The 26,337-nt window shown below is 50.8% G+C and overlaps 1 protein-coding gene across 5 annotated transcripts; it reads left to right on the top strand.

Annotated features, from left to right (window-relative positions):
• atp11c (ATPase phospholipid transporting 11C) lies at positions 1–25,899 on the top strand. Of its 5 annotated transcripts, none has more exons than XM_049027986.1 (31): positions 3–369; positions 7,065–7,184; positions 11,194–11,283; positions 13,314–13,394; positions 13,586–13,693; positions 14,192–14,320; positions 14,396–14,484; positions 14,587–14,637; positions 15,058–15,122; positions 15,401–15,482; positions 15,588–15,738; positions 15,905–16,102; positions 16,255–16,425; positions 16,604–16,776; positions 16,860–16,931; positions 17,030–17,103; positions 17,190–17,293; positions 17,390–17,571; positions 17,806–18,072; positions 18,198–18,363; positions 18,507–18,609; positions 18,992–19,137; positions 19,259–19,318; positions 19,486–19,613; positions 21,084–21,219; positions 21,315–21,380; positions 21,508–21,611; positions 21,714–21,870; positions 23,074–23,155; positions 23,756–23,789; positions 24,145–25,899. In XM_049027986.1, the coding sequence occupies exons 1-29, from the start codon at positions 343–345 to the stop codon at positions 23,149–23,151; spliced, it is 3,378 nt and encodes a 1,125-aa protein (XP_048883943.1). In that variant the 5' UTR covers positions 3–342; the 3' UTR covers positions 23,152–23,155; positions 23,756–23,789; positions 24,145–25,899. The 5 variants fall into 5 exon arrangements, with proteins under 5 accessions (XP_048883942.1, XP_048883943.1, XP_048883940.1 ...); XM_049027983.1 differs by lacking the exon at positions 3–369 and adding an exon at positions 1,607–1,860 and having other exon boundaries at positions 23,077–23,155; XM_049027982.1 differs by lacking the exon at positions 3–369 and adding an exon at positions 1,608–1,860.
• Positions 25,900–26,337: the final 438 nt, after the last annotated feature.

Raw genomic sequence — 26,337 nt, 5'->3', positions numbered from 1 at the left:
GCTCCTGGGAAACACCCTTTAGTTAATTATTTGCCTATCATGTGTGTTTTTTTGAGCCGAGCTGGAGAAGGGCTCTGCCGGAGGGGTCCCTGCAGGGCATAAAGCGGGGGCATCGGACCCGAAATGCCCTTACGGAGGGGAGGGATTTTGGCACCGCACGGCACCGCACAGCACCGCACCGCGAGTAATGTGAAGGCTGGGCGACTCTGAGAAATGCAACCCGTTGTAATTAAGGAAGGATCAACGTTTGTCTAATAATGTAAATGCACTGAAAGTTACGATCGCAACGTAATCAGCAGCGGCCGGGGTCTGCGCAGCGGAGACGGCGTGGCCATCGGCACCATGATTCGAAGGGGACTGGACCGCTTGGTACGTAGGACGAAACGGACGGAGCCCCGCATGCAGAGCCGTCACGGCTGAATGAGAGCGCCAGCAGCGGCTTTGCTGGGCTTTCCTGTTTCCTGTCACACTTGCGCGTATCCCATCCAGTATAGTGGCTTATGTGTGTGTGCTGCGGGTTTCACTCAATGCTGTCACTTCTGTATGTATCTCAGCACTAGTTGCCAGTTTGGGGTCGTGGCGCGAGACTTGTATTCTAACCTTAAATGAAAGTTTCTGTTCTGCTTGCGTTAATAAAATTACACCTCGAATTTCCTGCAACAGTAAAATCTGCATTTAGTAAAAATGCAATTAGGAAAAGTGCCATGCAGCCTTGGATCTGCGTCTCCTGCTTTTCTTAAATATTTAATTTACTAATGCTTTCTTCTGATGCCACCGGCGTCATGCCGGACGCGTCTGTTTGACTGGCGCTCCATTCTCCCGGTCCACGCCAGCTGTTTTGGTAATGATGTTATGTTGTAGTCGTGTGTTCAGCCAGAGGCTTCTCCTAAAGCATACGTTTTTGTGTGTGTGTGTTTTTGTGTGGCCAGTAGGATCAGTAATCGGGGAGGTGTAGTGTTCAGGTCACCAGAATTCTCCCTGTCTGCTCCTGAATTAAGGTCCCTCTGAGTTAATATTACGGTTTAAAATAAATGGTGTCCGTAATGTACTATTTAGAGTGTGTAACATTAATCTAGACCTTGCGTATCTAAAAGACTAGGGAAGACCCCTCTGTTTACAAAATGCTGTTACTCTGACCCGCCCCCTCCGAGACACCGTTACTCGGCCGCGGACTATGACCCCCCCCCCCCCCCCACCCCGAGACGCCGTTACTCAGCCCCGGACTATGACCCCCCCGAGATGCCGTTACTCAGCCGCGGATTCTAGGTCCTTGCTTGGGTAGTAAGCAGGGTTCACAGTTCTTCACAGTGGACATCTCTGTTTTCCCCTGACCCCAGGGCAAATGCGTTAGAAGGTTGATAGCGTAGTGGTCAGGAAAACCTTCTGGCTGTCATGTCTCAAAAGATGTAGTTGCTGATGCCTTCGGGAACTGGGAGGTGCTGCCTCCTGCCTCGGGGGGGCAGTGCAGTGGGGGGGCCTCCGGCCGGCCATCCCGGGGCCACCCTGCCTGCTTTTCTTGCTTCTCCTGCTGTGGCTTGTTCCTCCTGCACCCTTGTGGGCCGATGCCCTGCGGCTGTGCTCCTCTCAAAGGCTTCCAGAAGCCTTTTTTTGTTTGGACATGTGTGTTTATTCATTGAGCAGAGGCTTTCTAAGGCGGCACTGCAAACATACGGCTGTCAGGGAGCCCAGCTTCCAGCGAATTCCCAGTGACGGCGGCGAGTTCGAAAGAGCTACGCGACATGTACAAACATGGGAAGAACCAAACAAAGGGGCTATTTAAATGAAAAACATGTGCAAGACACAAGAGCGTTTAGGTTAAACGGGAGCCTCGCCAAGGGATCCCAGATGCAGCCACAGCAGGTCAGTGGTGGGAGGGGTAACTGAGGTGTCGCAGGACTTCGCCGCTTAGCTTCAACAACATAATCGTCAGCACCGATCCATCCTGCTTCAACCTGGGTGCTTGTGGGGTTGTGTGAGGTCTGTCTCCCCGGTAGAGCCAGACGCCCTTAACATCTGTGCAATAAATACAGGCTAATGTTGGGCCGCAAACATTTTGATACGTGAATTTGATTTCGGCCGCCAGGTGGCCCGGCGCCCCATTGGGGGTGTCCCCTTTCTTCTGCCTTCTTCTGGACCCAGTGCTGGATGAGTGCTTGTCCATCGGGGGTGGGGGGATGCTTGATTTTTGGAGTAAATCGGAGCCCCCGTATCTACGGAGGAATGCACCCTACCTAAGACCTACTGTGGTCAGCTGAATGTGTGGATTGTAGTGAACGTCAAATATAAGGTGTGTGTTTTTTGTGTGTGTAGATACATACCAATGATAGTGTAATTTAGAAATCACACAATAAGACATTATCAATAACTGATAATAAAATAAGAGAGTTATAACTACTGTAATGAAAGCTGTGTGAATGTTGTCTCACTCTCTCAGATGAATGGGATTCTGACTTTTTGCTTAACCGCCAAAGGACAACGGCAATAAAAAGTGGTTCATACACAAAGCTTTTACGTTAATGTATCTTGGTTAAATATCTTAGTCTGTTGTCTGTACTTGGCTTCCTCGTAATGTTTTGGGTCCCCAGTAGGCAGTGGATAACAAACTGCGGATACCAGGGTTCCACTGTACTTGTAGTAACAATGCTGTATATGTGAGCGTAGTCAGAGCTGAATGACCGCCATACTGCCGCTCTGTCGTCAGGTCCAATCCCTCCCTCAAAGTGGCTGCAGGATCCATGCACGTGTTTTGGGTTCCATTAAGCTGTCAGCATGGGAGCGAGTCAGACCGGTTCCAGAAGCGTTCCTGTCACCTAGACAGCGCAGCCACTTTTGGGGGGAGGGGGGCAGGCCTTTAAATCCCACCCGAGTGCTCTCGTGGGGAGCTCCTCGCATCGATTTCCATCAGACTGCACGATCCTTGCCGTTTGTCTTGCCCCTGAGCTGGCTTACCGCAGCCCCGCCCCCCTCCCAGGAGAAACCGGGGGCCATAAATACACCGGCAGCTGGGGGGAGGTGTGTGTGTGAGGAGCCTGGGGTAATAGAAGCAGGAGGACTGCCCTCGTTGTAGGCAGGCCTCTTCCACGCAGGGGCTGTGCTGGCCTTGGTGACTATAAAACATTCTGCTGATTTATTTTCTCCATCTGGCGCCTGAATTTTGAATAATTCACCCTTTTCTGGCCCTGCTGACACTGGCACAGGAGCAGCCCTTCTTTGGGGGGTGGGGGGGGGTCCTGTCCTTGTGTATGTCCTCTGGGGCAGCTGCCCCCACCCTCACCCAGGCATGGGAACGTCCTGTATGCAAGCCTGCTGGTCACAAATATGTCCCATACGTCTGTCTGAGAGAGGAGCATCCTAACAGTCCCACCCGGCAGCAGAGAGTCCTCTGTGAACTGCTCCTTTTCAATAAGACGACACATTATCGGAATAGCGCCACCAGCTGGCAGTGAGAAGTGGTAGTAGTGCTGAGTTACTGCTTCCTGTTCCAGTAGTAGTGCAAGACCCTCTCTATCATGGTAACTGTGGTTCTGGTGTCATTTTTAGCTGCCTTTCCATCACATTTGCCTGGGATTTGAGCTCTGTGCCTTTGGCTATAGTAATTAGTGCCCCCAATCAGGACTAATCACCCACAGGTGTCAGTCTCGGGAGTAACCTGGAAGAGCAGTGAAGCCTCGTTACTCAGCTCAGTGCCACAGTATTTCGATCTGCTGGAAGAAGCTCCTCTTCCGGAGGCCTGCAGTCTTTTTTTCGTGAACTTGATCTGAATCTGCTTCTGTTTTTTTCTACCATTTTGTGTTTCCTTCTTCGTTAAGTGACACCTGATAAAAATTTGTCGATCTGATAGCAGTTTAAAACTCGCCTGGTTTGGGGGGCTGGTTGCATATCTCTGGCTTCCAGTGAATATGTAACCGTCCCACCCCCCTGCAGGGTCAGTGACTCGCCGTTTATCGTGCATGTTGTTTGCATGTTTGCTACAACCCTCCCCTCCCCCCCCCCCAACCCGACAGATTGTCCCATAATGTCGAGGGGCCCCTCAACGTGTTCGCAGGGCTGTTCCTCTTTCGCCGTGTCAGGAATGTCGAGACCTGTCTGCAGATTCCCCGCTTCTCAGCGATGCATCTCACCGTGTATTTTGTGCCGTACTCCAGGGTGCTGTTTTTTTGTACAGGAATGGGGTGGGGAAGGGGGGTGTTGGCTTGGTGTCACAAACCCCCCCCCCACTTTTCCTCTCTGCATATTAGTCTGTAATTAAAGAAATTGATTCATCTGCTGTTCTTAATCGAGTCGCTTTGCTGTAATGAGGAAATGCAGTTAGTAATCTGTCACTCCGTGTGCTGATGTGACGTTTAAAGCCCCATCAGGTATTGACTGAAGACGGAAGAGTGATTTTGGTGCCCGGGGCAGGGGGGTGTCAGCCGTTAGCATGCTGCTAGGGACAGGAGCGTATGCCCGGGCGAGGCTCCTACTCAATGTGTCGTTTTGCTACTTACAAATGCCCGGCAGTCACCGCCGGCTCCCGCGATTAACATTCCCTGCCCGCCTCCCATGCATTTTACGGCCAGATTTTCGACACCGGGAGTGTTACACATGGCGTCATTTGCAGCTCTTGTTAGTTAATGAGTTAATCATTAACCAGAATAACCGGCACTGCAGACTTTGTTCCCCAGTCACACTGTGAGTAGCACATGCAAAAATAGGGTTAAACAGGAAATGACCTCATGAGTGTGTCGAACACAGCTGTGGGCGCCGGGCCGCTACCAGCCTGCGGATAGAAACTCGCACTCGTGTGTCTGATGTAAATGGAAGTGCAGGGTGCGTTCGTGATGGCGAGGGTGAGGCGGTTTGGACTGTCGGTTGTCAGCTGGGCAGCGTCGGGACGGTGGAGTGGCAGGGTTAGGGGTCAGGATTACATTTTTAGGCAAACCTTAAGCGGCACATCAAGTATGAACTTGTGCGTTCAGAAAATGTCCCTTGACTTTCGGTAGCAGGCGAAGTCTGCACTCTGAGGTACAAGCTCAGCTTTCTGCTTATGATGCGTGTGGAAACGCCCCCCTTCGTGTCAGACCAGCTCTTCCCATTTTCATATGGGCTGTTGCATCATGGCCTGAGGCTGACGCTTAACAATGTCTCCACCCAGCCAAACCAGCAGGTTCAGGACTGGGTAAGCAGTGACCTGTGTGCGTGATCCCTGTGTAAATGGGGTGCGACTGCAGATAGACCATACTGTCAACAAGCTCCCCTCCCCGACTCTTTTTTTTTGTTTCCCGTCAAAGTCCTGTTTGACAGGAACACTCCTCATCCATATTAACCACTTTAGTCAACTTTCGACTGACCAATCATTAACTCGGTGTTCCCCGTGTCCCTCAAAGCCTTTTAGGCCTTGAATGATGCATGTAGGGGTCAGGTATTGCGTGGCGTGGTGGGTATCGGCTGGAAATGAGTCGCGGCCCCATGTGATTGGTTTCGAGTCAGGGCCCGAACAGTGCTAGGGACAGAGCCAATGTGAATTCCTCACCTCAGTTTAGTCTGGTTAGTTGATGCTTTTGGTTCTTCTTTGGGAAGATAAAGCAAAAGGATTGAATTTGGTTCTTGGGGGTTGTGTGCCTCTGTTTGTTAGGGTGCTGCACCTGTGTCTAGAAGATCATAGGTTCAAATCCCAAGGTAGGCAGAGTGGTGATCCACTGGGCCCTTGAACAAGGCCCTTTTACCCCCAGTTGTTCCAGGAACTGACTGACCCTGCCTTCTGAAAAACGTACACTGCTGTGGGTTAAGTAAATAAACGTAAGGTCCATGATGGGAGTAACTGAGCAGAATGTGACCCTGTGCTGGTAACATCAAGCCGTGGGATCTGTGTTTAAAACAGAGTGTCATTCTTGCAGCCTGCAGCCCCCCCGTCTGTAGCTGGTGCTGCGTGTGAGTGCTTGCTTTGCTAATTGCTTGGAAATGTGTGGGATCGTTGGCCGTCCTGCCAGCTTCTGTTGCTTCAGCAAACACACCCGCACACATCAAAACACACTTCTCAGGAGACTGCTTGGTCTGTGTGTGCGTGTCTGTGTCTGTGTCTGTGTGTGTGTGTGTGTGTATGCACGCATTCGCCCTGTATCATGTGGGCTAACTCCAGGTTTCCTTGTTAAAGTTGATTAATAAATTACAAACCAATATGGCATGTTTCTATGTAATCTGATCCTGGTGTGGATCCACTCTGTGATCCATCCATCCATCTTCTGTACCCACCTGTCCTCTTTGGGGATAATAATCCATCCATCCATCCATTTTCCAAACCGCTTATCCTACTGGGTCGCGGGGGGTCCGGAGCCTATCCCGGAAGCAATGGGCACGAGGCAGGGAACAACCCAGGATGGGGGGCCAGCCCATCGCAGGGCACACTCACACACCATTCACTCACACACCATTCACTCCTATGGGCAATTTAGCAAGTCCAATTAGCCTCAGCATGTTTGTGGACTGTGGGGGGAAACCGGAGTACCCGGAGGAAACCCCACGACGACATGGGGAGAACATGCAAACTCCACACACATGTGACCCAGGCGGAGACTCGAACCCGGGTCCCAGAGGTGTGAGGCAACAGTGCTAACCACTGCACCACCATGCCGCCCCCGGGGATAATAATTCACAGTTTATTTATTTAGTGACCACTTATCTGAAATAACGTATGATTATGAAACCAGGGTCAGACGTCCCACGAGCAAATGGGGGTTCAGGGTCTCGCTCGGCACCCAGCGGTGGAATCACTGCTGATACTGGGATGTGAACGAGCGTCCCGACCCACGGAGCCGCACTCCACCCCCTTTGCACCATTCATTCCTCAGCCGTGTCTTTACCCTGGGAGGTCTCTTCCCCCCCCCCCCCCCCCCTCTCTCTCTCCCTGAATTCCCAGTTAATGACGACAGACCCCCATCCTCCTCTCCCCAAGCTGTCTGTCTGTCTGCCAGTATGAGTGCCCTGTACCCCTCATCTGTGCTGATTTCGGAATTGCAGGATAACCTGCCCCATTAAACCTCTCTTCCCCTTATCCTGAGTGCTGTGCTCTCCGCTGCCCCCTACAGCTTGGGAGAGGTGAGAGGAGAGCAGACAGCCGCACAGTCTATGTAGGACACGGAGCCTGGAGTCCCGCCCAGCCCTTCAGCCTGCCCAGATACTGTGACAACAGGATTGTGTCGTCCAAGGTATGGAGCGCCCTCTGCAGGTGGGGTGATGAGCTGCTTCTCCATGTACAGTTAATGAACATGCTGTAATACACACTAGTGTTGTCACGGTACCAAATTATGACCTTGATATCATTACCACTTTTTTTTTATTCTGTGAAATTTTTACTTGAGTTAAAGTACTGGAGTACTTTGCTTTTAAATGCTTAAGTATTCAAAAGTACATTTTCTTTTTAATGTAAATGCATTGCTGTATTGTTGCCACAATGCATTGAAGCAGCCTACTGAATGCACTGACTTGCTTATAGAAGCTGTAGAATAAAAAGCGTGTGTAATATGATGCAATACATATAGAAACACAATTCAATCGAAAAAAGCAGAGATGCGGTCATTTTTATTTTTATTTCATTTTCAACACGTCCACCTCTACCAAACAGCATGGTAGTGTACTGACACAGTTCTGGCTGTGTGCGCGTGTGTGTGTGCGCGTGTGCGCGTGTGTGTGTGCGTGCATGTGTGTTCATGTATATGCATGCATCAGGCAGACAGTGTAATTGCTATGGATGCAACTTCCTCAAAAAATTTTAAATAAATAAAACAACAAACCTACCTTCAAATCCAAACCCGTAGATTTATAACGGCTCAACAGCTTGACTGACAGTGTAGGAGATGAGATTGCTGTTGCAATACACCATGTCACTAGTCACAAGTACCAGCGAAAAAACTGGCCATCAACCCGACCATACATATACACAAACATCACAGGAGGGGGTAGACCAGTCGGGAGACAGGGGCAAACAGAGAGAAGAAAAGAAACAGAATATCATGAGGAGAGAGGAGGAGAATAAAAAACAGCCCCCAGACTGTACTCCAGTGGGGAGGACATTGTAGGAACCGAAAAAAAACACCTCAGCAACATAAGCACATGGTCACTACGCCTTACAACATAAAATGACACAACTTGCAACGGGTGAGGAAATGGGGATGTGGAGGGAGTCCAGCAGAGACAGACAGCCATCCGGTCCTGCAGCCATGGAGGCGCTGGTCACAGACCTGCCTGTTCACACTGGGGGAATGAAGCGGCGAAGGCGTGGGATGGGGGGAGGGTGAGTCCTTGGGATTGGGGGAGAGGAATGCAAGAGAGTCTCACTGCCTTGTTCTTCTGGAGGAGTTGTTAGTTCAGCAGCGGCCTTGGCCGAGGCCAGTGCTGATTAGGGGGGAGCCAAAACCTGATAGGATGGGGTTGTTTGGGTTTCCGGGCGAGAAGCTGTAATCTCCAGCTCCCCTAATGTCCACGCTGGTCTCCGCCATCCAATAATTTTTGCAAAGCCGTGAGCTTCTCCGTGATGTTATCCAATTTGCGATCAATAGTCAGTCTGAGCGCTAACAGCTCTACCCCTCTCCCTCCATCACTCCGGCCAGCCTAGTGGGGCTTTGAGCGGCTGTCACCGTCTTCTTCAATCTTTGATAAACCAGGCTAATGCCTAATCCAATCAGCATAATACCTGTAATCGTGGTTCCGAATAGGTAGATGTCTTCAATGTCCTCCACGGAAAGAGCTGCCAGGCACACGACCCTCCACTTCCCCCACCCGTCCATCGTTTAGCCAGCTGCGTACGTTCCTGCAGGACAGTCAGGTTCCCCCGAACCTAGGCTTCTCGTCGAGAAGATGGTGTCAATTGCGTTGAGAGACCAGCTGATCAAATCCATGATTTTACTTAGTTTGGAGAGCAGGGCTGAGAGAGTCTCTCAAAGTATAAGACAGTAGAAGTAGGAACAGATTACTGTGATTGTGTTGCACTTTAGCAAAGAAAATTCCTCCCCTGATTTGAGCAACGAGAACTTTCATGCACATGCTGTGCACTTAAAGTACAATGTTTCGAATGTAGTGAAATAAGTCATTAGTTTCCCAAAAAGATGATACTCAAGTAAAGTACAGATACTCAAAAAATATACACAAGTACAGTACTCAAGTAAATGTATAGTACTTTGTTCCTGTCCACCTCTATGTAATTGTGTAATTAGTACCGGTACTAAAGAAATCAGTATGTTTAGTACTGGCACTTGTGCACACTCCCTCTCAGATGGTTTACACCTTAGATTTCTATAAACACAATGATTTTCTTTGTGCTATTTAATGTTAGTATGTCCAGGGCCGTTTTCAGTTCCCCTCCTCTGCTCTCTTCCTTTCCCCTTCCCTTTCTCATGCTTCCTGCATCATTTTGTATGAATATATAAAACATTATAGATTGCCACACACTCCTGTCAAGCACCTTGGAGTGTGAGAGGCACTATATAAAATTTGGAATTGAACTGAGATGAGGTTGCACTAAATTTTCTTAAATGAAGATGAATCTGAAATGGAAAGGTTTAAAAACAGACACTTTGCAACAGAACCTAATGGTTACTTCCGTAAATCAGAGAAGTGTGACGTTTCGTTTTCAGGCTGTGGTCGTACCACAGAGTGGCAGTAAAGATATAGGGAGGAGGGACATCAGACCAACAAAGGTCTGTGATTCTTCATGGGGGGGGTTTTGCAAGGGAAAATATTAAAAAATAAACAGGCTGCACAAGAGTGTTTGCATTGGAAACACCCCGATGGGGTGGAAAGGTCTGCTAGGGTTGCTGAGTCATTTGAAAGAAATGTATGTATTTTAAACAACACAGCAGATCTTATTAAACTTACAGTAAAGTGTATATGATTGAATATTTCCCCTGATGTACAGCGTGGGCCAAAATTAGGGTTACAGTTCTTATTTTAGAGAGTAAAGGTTCTACTTTATTTTACAAGGTTATTTTAAAAAGTATGCAGTTTTTATTTTACAGTACTGATAAGAGATGTTTAGTCTCTTAGGTGTTCAAAATGTCCTCCATCAACATCGGTACATTCCTGAAGCCTGTGTGTGACGCCCTTGAACACACAAATCGCTGTTAGCATCAGCGTCCACAAATGCCCCTTCGGTTCTTTCGCTGCGTGGGGCTTCCTCTCAACAGCCTTCTCCTTTACTCAACACCCCCCCCCCCCCACAAAAAGAAGTCCATGAGTATCAGGTCAAATGAATGTGGGGGCCAGTCAATCCTACCACATCGGCCGATCCATCGACCGTATTGTCAAAACGGTATACCTACTTTTAAAAATAATAAAATGAAAACCTTACTTTGTGAAATATAAGCTTTATTACTTTGTAAAATACCATAAGTATACTTGGGTTTGGCCCACCCTGTACAATAACATCAGAATATTAGGTAGCTATAGCTGTCAGCTCAGAACAGCGCCTCACCCAGGTGCCCCAGGCTTCTGTGGGCCACCCTGTCACTCTCATGCACGCTCTCACTCCCTCTCTCTCCCCTTCTCCTTCTTTCTGTACCTCTCATGTACACATCATTCTCAGATGTGCAGGACTCTGCAATGCCAACCTGTCAGTGAGACTCGTTTGGGAAGTACTGAGGCGTTGGGGTGGGGTCATGATGACAGATCTATTGTGCTTGTTGTAGATCCTACTTCAGTCCTCAGGCTTGACTGTCTGTCTGAGGCCCAAATTACTGTCAGTGCTGTGCTTACGGTCTTTGACCCCCCCCACCCCATCTTGTCCCTCCCTCTGATTCACAAATTCTGAAAGGGTGTGTTGGGCAGCATCACACTAGCTGTGTGTGTTCGTGTGTGAGATGTAAACAACCCTGACCACACTTAAGGAGCAGATGGCTCTGTGACACTTCAGTGAAATCCCTGTGACTGCGCCGTGTGGCTCAGCAGTATAGGACCCGTCCTCTCATCGGAAGGTCGTCAGTTCAAATCCCAGGGTCAGCAGAGCATGGCTCCCCTCAGTTGTGCGTTGCATAAAGGCATCTGCCTTTTAATTAAATAAAATGTAAATATTGTACCCATATGCAGACACCCCACACAATTTGAATATGCGTGAGGCGTCACGCTTTCTGATAAACAGGAAGAGACTCTGCAGATGTTAGATTATTTTTGATTTTTTTTCCCCTTCTTTTCACTTTTCTCGCTCTAATGTGTGTTTTTTTGCAGTACACGTTGTGGAACTTCCTGCCAAAGAACCTGTTTGAGCAATTCAGGAGAATCGCCAACTTCTACTTCCTCATCATATTCCTGGTGCAGGTGGGTGGGCTTTTTTTTTTTTTTTTTGGGGGGGGGGGGGGGGGGAGCTCTCGTTGGGGGTTGAGCTTCAGGTAGGGGGTTGGGCACTGCAGTTGGCCCCTAAAATGCGGCCCACAGGTGACCTTGGCGCTCGGCTCCTCTCTGCTCCTCTCACCTCCTCTCCACTGCCTTCGGTGGCTGGGAAGGTCACGATGTAGGGGGGGTGCCCTTTAGGCCCATTTCCAACAGCCTTCCCTGGTTGGGTGAAGATCACCATCCGGTGCCGTCTCCTCAGGAATGCTAAACGTTTCCCTTTTGGAGGCTGGAACGTGCTGGAAGCTCCTCGTCGGAGGCACACCAGCGGGTGGCCGCTGTCCACAACAGTCCCATGTATCACTCTGCAGACCGGAGCCCTGCTCAATGGGGCCAGATTCTGGACAAGAAGTTATCTGTTAATAAGAAGTTAGCTGTTTGGGCATCTGTACTGTGTGACTGAACTACAAGCAGAAGAGCAACTCCTGGCAGATCAGTCGAGGTGGTGGTAGAACACCACCGGAACCAGCAAAGAACCAGCAAAGAACCAGCAGATACTAAGCAGGCTGCCTGTGGCTCCAGTGGATCCTCCAGATGTTCTCCAGGTTCTTTCAGAGCATTCTGTCCGTCACCCGGCAGCACGGACGGCCGTGCCCTGTCTCTCCATTGTCAGGGCTCGCCGGGGGGGGGGGGGGGGGGGGCTGATTGGTTAATTGTGTGTGGGGGGGGCTCTTTGTAGACGGAGCGCCTGATCTCAGCACTTTCTAGCTGCATCTCTTTGCGTTGTTGATCACAGGGTACTGTTGAGATGCACTTTATCCATTTATTACATGGAAAAATTATGTACTATGTTTCTGCTGCCCCCCCCAGACCTGGCTCAGATGAGTGCTCTGATCTGCTTAATGGGCTTCCTGCACATCAAGGAGGGGGGAGGAGGCTCTTGGATCCTGTGATGCCTGTGAGCTGGGGTCCTTGCTGACCCCCCACTGACCCTGTCAGACGCCTCTGCTAGTTCTGTCTGTGTGGCCAGTCTGTTAACACATAGCGGGAAACAGGCCTGCAGCACTTAATTTGTCCAGGGCCTGGGATTTAACTTCAGTCGGACCCCCATGATGTGTAACTCCTCCCCCTTTGGCCCCTGTGGAGATGGTGAGGCCCACAGGTCTGTGACCAGGGAGACCTACAGGGTCACCGCTGTCTTTAGGATTGTCCTGTGTGTCCTGTCATGCATCCTGCTTCCTCCTAAGGGATCGGAATGGTCATGGTCTGTCGATTTACCATCCGTCTGCCCCCCCCGTGAACTGGCTGCCTCTTTTAGCCACTTCGGCCTGTTAAGGATCAGCCATAATAAACAGGAAGTGTGGGTAGCATGGGTGCTATGGTGAGGGGCAGCTTGTGTGTGTGTGTGTGTGTGTGTGTGTTTGTGTGTGTGGTAAACACATGCTATTTTGATGATGTGGGGAGCATTTCTTTGGTCCCCACAAGGGGAAAGTCAGTTTTATAAATATGCAACTGCAGTCATAAAATAAAAATGTCTTGTGCTTTGCTTGGTTATTTATGGTTTAGGTTGGGCTGGGTATTGGGTGAAAGATGCCGTTGTTGGAATTCGGGTCTTTTGCATAGATAATGAATGAATGGTCCCCACAAAGATATGAATACAAGTGTGTGTGTGTGAGAGAGAGAGAGAGAGAGAGAGAGAGAGACGTTCATGGCGGCTTGTGTCTATGTTCTCTGGTCATGCATGTTTGTGTGTTGCTGATCACAGCCAACACCATAATAATGAATCCTGTGACCCTGTCATGAAACCTGGCACAAACAAGAACACCAAGTATTGGGTAGGAAGCAAAAATGTGGGCTCCCTGGGAGCAAAATTGTGGGCTCCCTAGGTTCCCCCGAGGACTGGGCTGAGGAACACTGGATTAGGACAGGTGGATGGATGGAATAATAAGTGATTTATTGGTAAGTAGTTTATTTGGCTTTAAGAGGCCCTATGATTCAGCTCCCCTGTCGCCCTGCAGGTCATCGTGGACACGCCCACCAGCCCCGTGACCAGCGGCCTACCCCTGTTTTTTGTCATCACAGTGACCGCCATCAAACAGGTGAGCCCCCCCCCCCCCCAGAGTCTCTCCACAGGGTGTAGTTGTTAAATACCCTCCCTCCTCAGAAAGCAGCCGTCCTAGTCTGGGCGGGTCTCTGTTTGCTGCGCTTGTTTAGCAGAAGTCTGTTTGTTCAGTTTCCTGCTGACATGTAACACACCCCCCCTCCCACATACCACCCCCCCCCCACCCAGGGCTTTGAGGACTGGCTGCGTCACAAGGCTGACAACGAGGTGAACAAGTACCCGGTGATGGTGCTGGATGGTGGTCGAAGCACACGCAAGGAGAGCGAGAAGATTAGGGTACAAAGATCAGTGGTGCATCTCTGCTCTGAGATGTTTTTCTCATGCTTGTGTGCATGTGCGTGCGGACATGTGTGTGTGTGTGTGTGTGTGTGTGTGTGTGTGTGTGCGCGTGTGTGTGCGTGTGCAGGCACAGCCCAACCCTCTTTGGGGCCCTAAGCAAAATTTCATTAACCTAGTTTGTCATTTGTCATCTTCCCTCCCATTCTGACAGGCTGGTCTGATTGGGGCCCCCTGGTGGCCACTGGGCTCTAAGCAGCCTCTTAGTTTGCTTATGCGCTAGGCTGGCGCTGCATGTGCAGACGGGCGTGTATGGCAGGGTGTGTGCAGGTGCTGCCTCTTTCCACTATGACGTTAAAGTTTCTCCACGCTGCTCTGAGCCAAACTCCTCCATGGTCTGAGGTGAAGGTGCCTGCACTTTTGGGGGTGGGGTGGCTTTAAAGTAGCTGGTATGAAGCAGCTGAATGGGCTTTAAACCTATGACCACATGGTGCCTAGGTAGGGGACGTGGTGGAGGTGCTGGAGGACGAGACCTTCCCCTGTGACCTGGTCCTGCTGCAGTCCAGCCGCGATGACGGTACCTGCTATGTCACCACGGCCAGCCTGGATGGCGAATCTAACCACAAGGTGAGGGGCTCACCCAGGCTGTTCCCACCCCCCGGCAGTAGGCAATGATCTGATGTCCACCCCCCGCTCTTGCAGACACATTACACAGTGCCTGACATAGAGGCAGATCTACAACTGCTCAATGCCACCATAGAATGTGAACAACCTCAGCCCGACCTTTATAAGTAAGTGTGTGAGACTGTGTCTCGCTGTGTGTCTCTGTGGGTGCGTGACTCTGTGCCTCTGTTGCAGTACACCCTTTCATTTGAATTGGTGTCCCTCCTCAGGTTTGTCGGACGGATGTATGTCCGAAGAGAAGGCCAGGAACCTGCAGTGCGGTGAGTTCCTGTGCCGCCTCTTTGGGCTCAGACAATCGGACCTGAACCCCCCAGCACAATGATCTGCTTTTGTTGTTCTGACGGTTTCCCTCGGTTCACTTCCTGTCTACACTGTAGGCAGTGCGGTGCTCTTTGTTCCCTCTTTGGCAGATTCCCATAAACCCCTGGTCCCCATTTTCACACCCCTTCACCCATGAATTACTTTTCCATCTGCACTTTATTGATCCATAACTCCGGAGGAGAGTTGCAGTAAGGGAGCTGCAGCGTCTGCTTTGGAAGGCGATCTGTAATGCTCCCCATAAATGTCAGGGCTGCCTGCTCTATGGTGGGGGTGTCCGGGGGAGAGAGGGGGAGCCAGATTTAACAGCAGGACGCTTTCTGAGCCGATGTCCCCTCGCCGGTCTTGTTCTCCTTCCTTAGGTCCCTCGGGCCTGAGAATTTACTCCTGAAAGGAGCGAATCTGAAGAACACCAATAAAATTTCTGGTGAGTGAGTTTCATTTCTGGTTTTAGGTGCTACTGCTGGTTATAAAACTCTTACAGGGTGTGTTCTAGCCCTCCTCCCTCCTCGCTGCCCCTGTTGGCTCCTCCCATATTTCAGTTACCCCCCCCCCCCCCATTTTGGTTGGCCTCTCCACCATAGTGGTTGGCCCGTCCTCTATATCAGTTGGCCCCTCCCCCTCCCCTGATGGCTCCTCCCCTGCTAGAGGTCTTTACTGCTGTGAATCCCCTCATGCCTGCTCTCGCTCCCCTCCCCCATCTAGGTGTGGCTATTTACACAGGCATGGAGACCAAGATGGCACTGAACTATCAGGGGAAGTCCCAAAAACGCTCTGTGGTGGAGAAGTAAGAGGGGCGTCACTGCTGGCGGGGCGGCTGGTTGTCAAATGGGGGCCAGGCACCACCCATGCACCACCCACGCACCACCCACGCGTCTGTGTTTCCCTCCAGGTCCATTAATGGCTTCCTTGTGGTGTATCTGTGCATCCTGCTGAGCAAAGCCCTGGTCTGCACCACCCTCAAGTACGTGTGGCAGAACCAGCCAGGGCAGGACGAGCCTTGGTACAACCAGAAGACCCAGAAGGAGAAGGACACCGATTTGGTGAGGTTTTCGCTTCTTGTGGTCAATCACAAGAATCGGTAGAATCAGACAGGCTCTGTGGTCGGGTCCTGAGTGGACCGGGTCACCGCTGGTTCTCCCTCGCTGCCCTGGCTGCGTGTCACACTCTGCCACTGACCAGCCCTTCTTCACCTCCTCCGTGTTGCAGTACCTGAAGATGTTCACAGACTTCCTCTCCTTCATGGTGCTCTTCAACTTCATTATCCCGGTGTCCATGTACGTCACAGTGGAGATGCAGAAGTTCCTGGGCTCTTCATTCATCACCTGGGACAGGGATTTCTATGACCCACAGATCCAGGAGGGGGCGCTGGTCAACACGTCGGATCTCAACGAGGAACTAGGCCAGGTCGGGGAGCCCGCTGATACGTTACTATAATGAGATTTGGGGGTTTAGCCATGGGTGGTTAGTCTGTTGCTTTGTTAATTGCCTGTGTTATTAGCATGTTACGTACCAGAGTTTGCTGCAGGGCCTGTGCAGTTTCCATTATCGGCCTGCAGGTGGAGCATGTGTTCACTGACAAGACGGGGACCCTCACCCAGAACAACATGGAATTCATAGAGTGCTGCATTGATGGCTTCCAGTACAAATACGGCAACTGTGCCTCTGAGCTGGACGGCTTCTGCGTGGAGGATGGACCCGTGAACAAGCTGCAGCGCAAGGCGGGGAAGGTGGGTCCTGCTGGACTGTGGGCGCTGTGTGTTGCTACTATGCGGGGGGGGGGGGCTGGATTAATGGGGAAAAATGGGGCAAATAAGCAGAATGATGTGAATAGTGATGCTTGAGATTGGATGTGGTACAGTGTAAGTGAACGTCTGTCCGTCTGTCTGTCTGTCCGTCCGTCCACAGGAGATGGAGGAGCTCTTCCTGCGAGCCCTGTGCTTATGTCATACAGTGCAGGTGAAGGAGCCGGGGCCGGGCCTGGGGCCTGTGGACCAGGTGGACGCAGCCGGAGCGGTGGAGGAGCGCGGCTTCATCGCCTCCTCGCCGGATGAGGTGGCCCTCGTCAAGGGAGCCATGAGGTATAGCTGCCCGATTGGGTCCCTGTGAGCTTCCTCCTGCCTTGTCACGGTGGGTCTCATGGCTGTGGTGTGGTTTCTCCTAGGTTTGGATTCACCTTCCTGGGTTTGGACTGTAAGAAAATGAAAATACAGAACAGGAATAAGGAGATAGAGGAGTAGGTATTGCTGGGGACTCCCTTTGACCTGTATATCAAGGGTTTGTTTGCTGTCTGGGGTCTTACTGGCAACGTCTTCCTCTCTGCTTGCGTTACAGGTACGAGTTACTGCATGTGTTGAACTTTGACCCAGTTCGACGCCGCATGAGTGTCATTGTAAAAAGCAAAGCGGGTAAGTAGGGGGGCCCTTTGTGGCCAGGAGGGTTACCACACCACTGTGGTATCTGTTTCCCTCACTGACCTACCATTTCCTGCCAGGGGAGACGTTCTTGTTCTGCAAGGGGGCGGACGTGTCCATTTTCCCACGTGTCAGAGAGGAGGAGGTCATGCGGATCCGGACCCACGTGGAGCGCAACGCCACGGTCGGAACTGAACTCCCACCCGCCCACCCCCCAGTGAGCTTGGCTGTGTGCCTCCTGCCGTTCGCACAATCACACCCCCATGCCCTCCCCATGCAGGAGGGGTACCGGACGCTGTGTGTAGCCTACAAGCGGCTGAGTGCAGAGGCGTTTGCACAGGCAGATGCCAGCCTCAGGGAGGCGCGGCTGGCACTGCAGGACCGTGAGGAGAAGCTCCTGAACATCTACGACCAGTTGGAGACGGGCATGAATCTAATCGGAGCCACTGCAGTGGAGGACAGGTCTGCACCCTGATGACACGTCTACAGAGCATGTCCGGACATACAACTGGAGTCTTAGAGCTGCTTTATAAGCTCATCAAAGCAGTAGATACAGCCCCCTTTTGATTTGATCCTATGGCGATCCTCCAGTCCACCACCTTTAATATATGATCCCCGCTGTGTGTAATCAGGTGACTGGCTGATTCCCCACAGGTTCTGCTGGCGATTGGTTCACTCTTTGTTGTTTGGCCTCAGGCTACAGGAGGAGGCGACTGTGACCATGGAGGCCCTGCAGAATGCGGGCATGAAGGTGTGGGTGCTGACGGGGGACAAGATGGAGACCGCCAAATCCACTTGCTATGCCTGTCGGCTCTTCCAGAGGCGCACGGAGCTCTTGGAGCTGACAGTGCGCACCCTGGAGGCCGGAGGCCAGAAATGCGAAGGGCGGCTCCACGAGCTCCTGTTGGACTACCACAGGAAGGCAGTGCAGGATGCGCCGCCTGCGAAGGGAGGAGTCACAAGGTGGGCAGAGGCTGGGAAAGGGCGGTTTGAGTTACAGGACACGCCCACCGCCACTCAAGTCCTCCAGAGAGTGTAGCTTTAGCTGTGTCGGGACACGTGGTGATGCGCTGCGTGCTGCCTGATAGGAGCTGGTCCTCGGCCGTCCAGGACTACGGCTTCATCATCGACGGAGCCACGCTCTCCCTGCTGCTGAAGCCTCCATCCAGCCTCTACACAAGCTTGTTCCTTGAGATCTGCCAGAACTGCACGGCCGTGCTGTGCTGCCGCATGGCACCTCTGCAGAAGGCTCAGGTACGGCGGCTGTGGGCGGGGCTCAGTGCAGTGTGGGTGGGCTTTGTGACTGAGATGGGGGTGGGGCCACAGCATTGGGGGCGGGGTCAAATAGGTCAAATATGGACATGAGCTTGAAAGTCCCTTGCTGTGTTCCTCTGCAGATAGTCAGGCTGGTGAAGAACTCAAAAGGGAGCCCCATCACCCTGTCAGTGGGCGATGGTGCCAATGATGTCAGCATGATCCTGGAGGCCCACGTGGGTATTGGTAAGCTGGCCCCTGGAACACGGCACTGATGGCTGTGTCCTTCAGCTTCCAAGTTTTTACACTGCGTGTTGCGAGGAACACAGTGAAATTCTTGGGCCACGGTTGTAGGGCAGAGGACAGGTATATGGAGGGGGGGGTCATGTGGTCATGTGACCTTTGTCATCTTCTTGGAGCGCCACGAGAGATTTTGGGCCCCATGAAAGGAATATCATATTGTCCCCTCCCCCAGCCCAAACCAATCCAATTACTTCACATTTTTTAGAGCCCCCTGGTATTGTCCTAACCTTCCCCCCCCTACGGTGCCCCCGCAGGCTGGTTTGGGTGACCTCTGCCTCCCTCTCTCCCTGTTCCCTCTTCCGGTGACCGCGGCTCTCTTCCCCAGGTATAAAGGGCAACGAGGGCCGGCAGGCCGTCCGGAACAGCGACTACGCCGTCCCCAAGCTGAAGCACCTGAAGAAGCTGCTGCTGGCCCACGGGCACCTGTACTACGTCCGCATCGCCCAGCTGGTGCAGTACTTCTTCTACAAGGTACAGCTGGGCCGGTGCCCGAGGCTGGGTCCATCGCAGGGACCCTGAACGCCCTGAGGACTTTATCTCCCCATCCTGGTCTGGCCAGTGTGATCTGATGATGTTAACATTTACTTTTCAGAACCTCTGCTTCATCTTGCCCCAGTTCCTCTACCAGTTCTTCTGCGGATATTCACAGCAGGTGAGTCAGAGGTGTATGACCAAGGCAGCAAGCCTCCTCTGGAGGAATTTCCACCTGCCATTGTCTCCTTTATTCCCGCATCTGATAAGGAGGACACTTTGTTCCCTCTCTTACTGACCTCTCAATGACCCTTTCTGGCTTTCTTTTCACCCCCCCCCCCCCCCCAGCCCCTCTACGATGCCTCTTACCTGATGATGTACAACATCTGCTTCACTTCCATGCCCATCCTGGCCTACAGCCTCTTTGAGCAGCACACCTGTATTGAGATCCTGTTGGACAATGCCACGCTGTACAGGTAGGGGGCAGTGAATGCATGGCCGCGATTTGGTCGTTGCGCTAAGAAAAGGTCATGGCTCTATGTTCAAATCAGATGGTAATGACACTCAGCTTCCTGTTTCTGCCGTGTGCCTGAACTCGAGTTTATTACAGTAACAAACACAGTGGTTTCAGATGTAAATATATGGGAGGAGTCAGCATGGTCGCATATTCGAATATAGGAGAATGTGTATAAAATCGAATAATAATGAGGTATTTTACATATTTAGCAGCAATATAATTAGCTGGTTTATCGGTTTCTGTGGTTCCTTTAGTTCCGAAGTTTACAGCCGCTGTTCTCGCATGAGCCCTGCATGGGTCTCGACCGACCGTTTGTAATCAGATCTCCCAGACTTATTCAACTAAGCACGCGAATCACTTCTGTATGCGGAAGCTACCGGACGTTAAAAGAAGGAGAAGGAGAGATCAAAAGCTATTGGTGGATTTCAGGGTAATCAAACCATCTAAGATATAGGCAATGAATGAGCCGTAATGCTTGAAATGAATACACATGTATATAAATAAATATTTCAATAATTAATGTATTGAAATAATAAATGCTGTTTCTCTCTTGTCTTTGTAATACAGCATAAAAAAGGTATAATGTATAAACATGTGACATAAGATAAATACGATAAAACTAAAATAAGTAAACCTCTACAGTATGTAGTACGATATACAATATGCAATCAGTAGTGCAAAAACAGCATGAATAATATTTTGACTTTTAATCATAACCAATGAAGCTCAACGTGTGTGAAAATTTCAATGAAGAGGTTTATTGTTTTGTCCGATATGCTGAATTATATGTCTGACTTGGAGTGTAGTAGTCAGGGCTGGAGTGGGACTGAGTATCTGACCGGGAGTTCAGGGCGCGGTCAGGCCAGTATAAAACAATATAAACAATTACACGCTTATTATAATGTGTTTCTATTGACATATCCATTTTCTAGGCTATTCTACACACATTGTAAAATTAAAGCGTGCAGTTAACGTTCATGTAATTTTTGTCGGCACGGTCCAAAAGCGTGGAGCAGCTTTGGCAGAAATTGGGGAGCATCATCAAAGTGCATTAAATTTATGATCTCTGCAAATTTCAAAACATCTTTAATAAATGACTACTTTCGCAATTTCAACATTAGTGATGCACACTTTGACAAGGTCCCCCTGCGATTGGGTCGCGACGGTCCGATATTAAACTTCCCAGCAGATTTAAAAGTTTAAAAGATACATTTTGGATTCCATAGAGACCACGTTAACCAAAGCACCGCTTCATGTCTGCTGGCTCAACTTGCAGTGACGTACTGCTGCCGTTTATTTGTTGATTGAGGTTGTTGTTAAAAAAAATCATGACGGTGGCTGTTGGTAATCCTGCTGCTCTTAGTAACGTGAGGAATGTTCTGGAGGCACAGGCCTGCCACCCACAGACTCTGGCTTTGCTTTTACACAGGGAGGTGGCCAGGAATGCCTCTCTGCGCTGGGGGCCCTTCCTGCACTGGACGGCGCTGGGCATCTACCAAGGCCTGCTGTTCTTTTTTGGAGTCCACTGTCTGTTCAGAAACCCTGCCCTGCAGGACAACGGCCAGGTGAGCTGCATGGAGCAGCTGCTGGCCGGTCACCCGCTGCTGGCCGGTCAGTCCTGCATGTGGTCATGCTGCATTTCCCCTCTTGCCTTTTCCAGGTGTATGGGAACTGGTCCTTCGGCACGATAGTCTTCACAGTCATGGTGTTTACAGTTACGCTAAAGGTAGGGTGGTGCATCAGGGAGATTCAGCGTAAGGCTGCCACATATTGACTGTGTGGCAGTGAGAGCCCTGCATCTGAATATATAGGGCCCTCAACAGCACCTTCATACTGTCGCCGTGTCCCTGCAGTTGGCCCTGGACACGCGTCACTGGACCTGGATCAACCACCTTGTCATCTGGGGCTCCCTGGCCTTCTACGTGTTCTTCAGCTTTTTCTGGGGTGGCATCATCTGGTGAGGAAGTTTTCCGTTTCACCTTGAAGTTGCAGAGTTTTGAAATGCTGCCCCCCCACACATTCTGGAATGACGGCAACCCCCCCCCCCTCCCCCACACAGGCCCTTCCTCAAGCAGCAGCGGCTCTACTTCGTCTTTGCCAATCTGCTGAGCTCTGTGTCGGCCTGGCTGGTCATCATTCTGCTCATCCTGCTCAGCCTGCTGCCTGAAGTTCTCTTGGCGGTGCTGCACAAGCCCAGAGCCTCCCACATACAACAGGTATTCTCACTTTACTCTACACTACTCTAACTATCTCCTCTATCCTACCGTATTGTACACTACTCTCCACCTTGTCTTACACTACTCTGCAGTACTTTTCTCTACTCTCCACCCTACCCTTCACTACTCTACTGAACTTTACTCTGCTCTACTCTCCAACCTATCCTACCCTACCCTACTCTCCACCCTACTCTACCCTATGCCACTCTCTCCATCACGTTGTGTACCTGTATCCCATACCTGTTCCACCATACATCTCCACATCTCTCCATAACCTCCTCTCTTCTCATGTCCCCATCTCTCCCTTCACCTTTCCCTGTCCTCCTTTGGCACCTTAGCTCATGTTCGTGTATCATGATGAAGTTACAATGAAACTCACTCTACGCAGCTACTGTCAAGCCAGGGTGCGTGTGTGTACGTATGTGTGAACATGCCATATCTCACTTGATTTTTGTGGACTTTTGGTGAATGCTGACACTCTTCAATGCGGCTTACTGGCGTGTCGTACATATTCAGGTTGCCGCTTATACTTGAACTCTTTGCTGCTTACTTTGGTGACATTACTCCGCTAAGATTTGGTCCTGCTTGGGAACTCTGTGGTCTTGCTTGGGGACACTCTGCTCCCGCAGTGACCTTCCCCTCCATCCATCAGCGTGACCCCTGTGATTTTTCCGCCCCCTCTGTGCTACGCTGCTCCAGATGAAGAGCCGCCTTCCGTCCTCGGGGATGTCCACCGTCTTCATGCTGTCTCAGACCGCCAGCACTCACAGCTTCTCCTGGAGTGACTGAGGTCTCTCCCTCTGCTCTGCCTACTCTCTGCTTTGCTCGCATGCTTCCTGACCTGTCTCACTGATCTGGGACCAGCTGCTATGTGCTGATTGGGCAGCTGAATGAGTCACAGCTTAGGTTGCGATTACACAACACTTTGAAGTCATTGTTTTGTTTTGGTCCCAGACTCAAATGGTACGTCATGTGTGGCACCTCTGTTTACATCATTGCACATGCAGGGACAGACTTGCCCCCCCCCCCCCACCCACCCCTTGGATGTTTCAGCCATCTGTGCATGTCAGTCCCGGGGGGTGGGGGACTGGCTGGCCCGCATGCCCAGCCCGTGCGTGTGGGGGGCTGCCCTGTATCTGCCTGCTTCAGCTGTCTGCTCAGTCGCTCAGGGTCACCTCTCTGTCTCCTCCATCCCACGTCCAGAAGAAGCCGGATGCCCCATCCTCATCCAGGCCGCTGCTCATGAGAACCTTTTCAGAGGAGTCCAATACTGTCACATGACCAGGTACCTGTTCTCCCCCCCCCCCCCCCTTCCAGGTACCTGACCTCCCCGGCCCCCCCTCAGCATACCTAACCCCCCCCACGTAGCTAATCTCCCCAGGTACCAGTCCAGTGGCCCACAAGGCACCTGCTGGGTCATTAGCCTCCCTGACACCCCCCCCCCCCCACCACCACCTTGTAAATCATATTTCCCAAAAATCTCCCAATGGTGTCATGATAGTAATAAGCCACAGTGGAGTACAGGGCATGTTCACTGCTGTGGTAAGCGCCCCAGACCCCCCATCTGAATAAGGAGACCCCCCCCCCCCCCCGTGCCCCTGCAGGCCCTGGTGTGTATGCGCGGGTATATATGTGTCTGAGTGAGCGAGTGTACTGTACGTGTTCTGAGGGTTTAAACCTTAAATGCTTAGTGTGGCTTCGGCTTTGACTGCACCTCTGGGCATTGCTGCATGTATGAATGCATGAGAGTGAGCCTTGCCCCCCTCCCCTCGCATGTGTGCATGGTTCTGCTGTGGCTGCGCGGCCTGTTCTGGGCATGTCCTCTTGGCACCTGGTCCTGTGCCAGCCTGACTGGCCGCTCACGCTGCCTGTTTTGTCCCCACAGCTGAAGATGCGTTCCTTGGCCCAGGAACATCAAGGTAAGAGCTAGGCCTCTCTCCCCCCTCCCCCCATTTCTTTGTGCTGTTGGGGGACAAATTTGAGCTTAGCTCCTCATGTCAGATGTGGTGGGTGGGGGATGTGAAAGAGGACATGTGTATTTACTGATTGGGGATGGTGTGCGGCTCCGCCGGTTATGGACTCTGTGCCTGTGATCGGAAGGTCGCCAGTTCAAATCCCATGGTCTGCATGATGATGTCACTGTTGGGCCCTTGAGCAAGGCCCTTAACCCACAGTTGCTCTGTCTGACCCTGCTTTTTCAGATCATGTACATGACTTGGACACGTCTGCTAAAAAAATGCTCACTGTTAATGAATAATTATTCTCTTCCCCTAGACTTCCTTAGTAACACCGCTGTCATATGAGGACCAGAATGAGCATGAGCGTCCCACTGGTGCGGACCTTTGGAGAGCCAGGAAAAGGACCCCAATTCACATGTGCCAGCTGTCCGTGACACTGCCTGAATTGAAATTCTTACAAATGGAACGACATAAATAAGCAGGATGTCATTGCCACTTAAACCCCAGTGTCCCCCAAGGATCAGCCCTCTGCATGTGCTGCCCCGTTCACCACCACCATCCCATGATGCATTGCCTGCATGTATACAAGGTTCTATGGTCTTGTGTCTCCCTGCTATGAGGGTACTGCTATGTAAGTTTATATGAGCAAATGAAAGATGAAGCGCCACATGGAGAAAGAGCATTATGCTGCCTTTTGGCGCCCCCTGCTGGGCTGGAGAGTAGGTGTCCCTCCATTATACTGATTCTCTTTAGCTTTCCCTTAAAGTGCTTAAAAATTTTTCTGAGACTTCGGAAAGATGTATATATCAAGAATGTGTTTATATGCTGATTTCCAAAGTAGCATGAAAATGTTGCTTTGTGAGTGAAAGTGCAGATTTGTGTGCAAAGGGCGTAAGTTTGGTTTCAACACTGGTAGGGACCAAATCAGCCCTGAACCCCTAACTGAGATGAATATTTCTGGTTCAGAAAGTAAAAACCCAAACCAGGAGTTTGGATTGGGCAGAAAGAGTCACAGGCAACTCAACTGATTGGTTGGAACAAAATCTTGGTCTGGATTTTTACTTTCTGCACCTGAAATGACCCCTACTCCATAAACACACATGGTACTCCTACAGTGTTGGTAGGCACACGTCCCTACCGAAATCTACACCCCCCCTCAGCGTACCTGACCTCCCTGAGGCTGAGAATGTTCAGATAAGTAGTGAGTAAAGGCACAGAATCGTTTTTAGTTCAGGCCATAGTATTTCTCAGTATGTGTTTTTTAATGACCAGTACTCAATACATTCCTGTTTTTTTACATGGAAGCATGAGGACATGGCCTGTGATTTGGGGGATCGTCGGCACAGACTTGCTGACGGTCTTAACCTCGTCACGGGGTGTGAATTCAGTCTTCTCCCATCTGACCTAGAGTTCCTGCTCAAAACCTTTCAGTCTTTCCAAGGAAATCTGCTATTGCAAAAGTTTGCGGGAAGTGGTGCCAAGTGGATCGAATCCTGTGTGTGTGTGTGTGTGTGTGTTTGGGGGTGGGGGTGCTGTGTGTGCATGAAGTAGGTCTGGACAGCAGGGGGCGCCTGAATGAGCTGTACCTCAGCCTGAAAATAATTGTGAGGTGGCCTTTAACCAACAGCTTGTAATTGTTTAAATTTTAATTGGCATTTTAAATGATTAATTAGTGGATGACATTAAGCGCAGGTTTCTGATGGCCTCCTGGGTTGGTCCTTGCATAGATACCTGGAAGGCAGACTACGCTGGACTCGGGTGGGGCTCCACATCTGGGGCCCTCCAGCTAATTTGTATGATAAAAACACACATTTTTACAGAGTGCAATACTTTGTGTAATTACAGCATCTACAACTGATGTATTTTTGAACAGGTTTTTTTCTGACTTTAAGAATTTGACGTTTAAATAGGGATGTAAGGGGGCATAATGGACAATGCCCCCTCCGATCTGCACTGAGCCTGTGCCGCTGCCCCCTCCCTCTGCTCTGAGCCACTGATGTGAATGTACCCTTTAAGGACCACAGGATGCAAATTTCAATGACTCTTTCTGTAATAAAAATGCCAAAAATAACGTATGTGTGTCACGTTCAGCCTCTGACTTCTGTGTATCTTCTGTGTGTTGGGAGATGATGGGTGGATGAACAGGTAGATAAAACTTTGCTAGTCCCAAAAGAAATTACAGGTTTACTGTAAAACAGTACGTTTAGAGAATAAAAAAATCATTTTTTTCAACCATATGTGACCATCTACCTGCAGTAATATGAGCCCTGTGTGTGACATTGTGTCAGAAAACCTGGGCTGTGGGTTGGGGGGGGGCATTTTGGGGGGGTTTCACAGCACTTTTTCTGCCCGAGATCCTGACAGTATAAGCAGCTGGAAGATGGATGGATGGCTTATTTATTCCCCTGTGACGCCGCCCAGCGTAAGTGGTTCAAGGATGGGGGGGGCTGGTCTACAAGCCGCTAGGGGCGGAGCTTCACAGGACGTGGCAAACCAGCAGGGGGGCCGT

This window comes from Brienomyrus brachyistius, chromosome 10 (genome assembly GCF_023856365.1).
Source record: "Brienomyrus brachyistius isolate T26 chromosome 10, BBRACH_0.4, whole genome shotgun sequence".
Lineage (NCBI taxonomy): Eukaryota > Metazoa > Chordata > Actinopteri > Osteoglossiformes > Mormyridae > Brienomyrus > Brienomyrus brachyistius.
This window is presented reverse-complemented; position numbering and strand designations above follow the sequence as displayed.